At 32.5% G+C, this 3252-nt stretch overlaps 1 protein-coding gene across 1 annotated transcript; it reads left to right on the top strand.

Moving 5' to 3' along the window:
* Positions 1 to 477: 477 nt before the first annotated feature.
* LOC134705862 (uncharacterized) lies at positions 478 to 2382 on the top strand. Its single transcript, XM_063564576.1, has one exon. It carries the CDS (start codon positions 478 to 480, stop codon positions 2380 to 2382), a length of 1905 nt encoding a protein of 634 aa, XP_063420646.1.
* The last annotated feature ends 870 nt before the right edge of the window (positions 2383 to 3252 follow it).

Genomic DNA, 3252 nt, shown 5'->3' with positions numbered 1-3252 from the left:
TATCAAGCATTAAAAATATAGAACAATAAAAAATAAAATATTGAAGATGTAAATAATTTATAACTTTATAATATCAATTAAAAGTATGAAAACACATTTATATGTACATTAATTTACTAAATATATCTTTTCTAAAATATTTATAAAAAAGTTAATGTCCAAATCTGTGTAAAATATCCTGCCATGCGATAGAAAGAGTGATTTGTAAAACTACGTTCATCATGAAAAAGACAATATTAAAGTCAGGAACTGTAATTCAGTGGTTGTCGTTTGTTTATGTGTTACATTTGTTTTTCGTTCATTTTTATACGACCGCAAATTTTGAAAAAATTTTCGTCGTATATTGCTATCACTATCGAGAAAGCTATAAAATCAATCAATAAAGGAAAAGCTGAAGATGTATTTGGTATATCTATTGAAAATGTATTATATGCCGGACAACAATTTAAATTATTTTTGCATAAACTGATTAATCGAATGTTCGAAGATAAGGTACTTCCTGACATCATCAAAACAGGATTATTATCACCAGTATTTAAGAACAAGGGAGACAAAAACGATGCCAAATATTATCGTGGAATAACAGTCCTTCCCATACTTCTGAAGATCATTGAATTTATTTTACGTTTAGACCTAAGATCTGGCTCTCTAAAATTACAGTCCATACTTCAAAAAGGTTTCACAGCAAATACATCACCTTTAAATGCTGCTATCATTTTAGAAGAAGTGTATAGGGAATATATGGACAAAAAATTACCTTTCTATATAGTGCTATTGGATGCAAAGTCAGCTTTTGATGTTGTTGTTCTAAAAATGTTGTTAAGGAAAGTATATATATCAGGCACTGATCCATCATCCTGGCTACTGATTGATGAAATCCACAAGAACACTGAATCTCGAATAAAATGGTCAACCGAAATCTCAGAAAAATTTTCAGTTTTACAAGGAGTTAAACAAGGTGGTTTATTGAGCGCAGATCTATATAAACTATATATCGAAGATCTTCTTAATACATTTGAAAATACAACATCTGGATGTGAGATAGGTGAAACGCTGATTAATGCAGTAGCATGTGCTGACGACGTAGCAATTGTTAGTGAAAACCCACATGAACTACAATACCTTGTGAATATTGCTGCACAATACAGTGAAGACCATCATTATCTCTTACAACCACAAAAAAGCGTAGTTATACAAGTACAACCCTCAAACCGGAAAAAATCTGAGGATCCAGTAAGCATATTTATAAACAACAATGCAATGCCAATTTCAGACAAATCTCCACACCTGGGAATTTTAAGATCAACAACCAGTCAAAAAACACAAAATGCTACTGTTGAACAGAACATCACCAAATCAAGAAGAGCTGCGTACAGCTTAATGTCAGCCGGTATGCATGGAGAAAATGGACTTGATCCTAGTACTGCTATTCAACTTTTTAAAACCTTTGTACAACCCATCTTAACTTATGGTCTCGAAGTCATACTACCAACTTCAAAAAATCTACTTAAATTGGAAAAATTTCAGAAGAAAATATTAAAACAAATTTTATCCATACCTATATCAGCTCCGGATCCAAGTATTTACATCATGTCTGGCATTCTACCTATAGAAGCTCAAATTGATCAAAAATCATTAAATTTATTCAACAACATCTGTAACCAAAATGAAGAACATTTAGAAAAGAAAATAGCAAGGAGGCAATTAAACGCAAAAAATCAAGAAAGCAATAGCTGGTTCATAGCAATCAAGAGAGTACTATTCAAATACGATCTACAGTCACCAATCGTACTTCTGAACGATCCACCAACAAAATATTCTTGGAAGAAATCCGTTCGTTTAGCAATTGACAATTACTGGAAAAATGTATTAGTACAAAAGAGCTGTACTTATAAATCGCTGAAATACCTTGGAACCTTGAACATTTCACCGGGAAAATGCCATACATTATTATTCATTGGAAATACAAGTGACCCAACTAGAGAAGCTGTCCGAATATCTGTGAAACTAAAGGTTATTACTGATACCTACATTTTACAATCTCATAGATCAAGATATAATCTAAATGAAACTCCTACTTGTAAATTATGTGATACAGATATCGAAGATCGTTCTCATTTCTTGCTTACGTGTAAAATACTCCAATGCATTAGAGAAAGATATCTCAACCAAATTGATGAAATTATCTCCGATTTCTTGAACTTTAGAATGAGGGACATACCAACTGATGACCAACTTCAAATTATCTTGGACTGCACCGTGTTACTTTCTCGTTATACAAATGATAATACATTGCTTCAAAGGATAGAAGATTTATCAAGACAGTTGATTTATGCTCTTCACGTTGCTAGATATAGAACGTTGGACATTAAGAAGAGATAGTTGTGCGTCTTTAACAGGAAATAAGTATATTGTTAGTGTGCGGGGAACATTTAGTGCTAATTTTACCGTGATTGATATTGTGTATATATGTGTGCGGGGAACATTTAGTGCTAATTTTACCGTGATTGATATTGTGTATATATATGTTGTATATATATACACAATATCAATCACGGTAAAATTAGCACTAAATGTTCCCCGCACACTAACAATATACTTATTTCCTGTTAAAGACGCACAACTATCTCTTCTTAATGTCCAACGTTCTATATCTAGCAACGTGAAGATTAGAACTATATATATGTTGTATATATATAGTGTATATAAATTCGGTGATGGATATTATTGACATTATTGTGATGACGGATTACTGTTGTCTGTAGATATTACTAAAGAAAAAAAACTGTACTCAATTGAGGTTGTCCCAACGTGGACGGAAAAAGAATACCAGAAGAAGAAGTTGGCGTCGTCGTCGTCGTCGTCGTCGTCGTCGTCCGAATACTTTTAGTTTTCGCACTCTAACTTTAGTAAAAGTGAATAGAAATCTATGAAATTTTAACACAAGGTTTATTACCACAAAAGGAAGGTTGGTATTGATTTTGGGAGTTTTGGTCCAAACATTTTAGGAATTAGGGGCCAAAAAGGGCCCAAATAAGCATTTTCTTGGTTTTCGCGCTATAACTTTAGTTTTAAGTGAATAGAAATCTATGAAATTTTGACAAAAGGTTTATGACCACAACAGAAAGGTTGGGATTGATTTTGGGAGTTTTGGTTTCAACAGTTTAGGAATTAGGGGCCAAAAAAAGGGCCCAAATAAGCATTATTCTTGGTTTTCGCACAATAACTTTAGTTTAAGTTAATAGAAATCAA

This window comes from Mytilus trossulus, chromosome 2, assembly GCF_036588685.1.
Source record: "Mytilus trossulus isolate FHL-02 chromosome 2, PNRI_Mtr1.1.1.hap1, whole genome shotgun sequence".
NCBI lineage: Eukaryota > Metazoa > Mollusca > Bivalvia > Mytilida > Mytilidae > Mytilus > Mytilus trossulus.
Note: the sequence above shows the minus strand (reverse complement) of the source record. Positions and strands in the feature narration are given on the sequence as shown.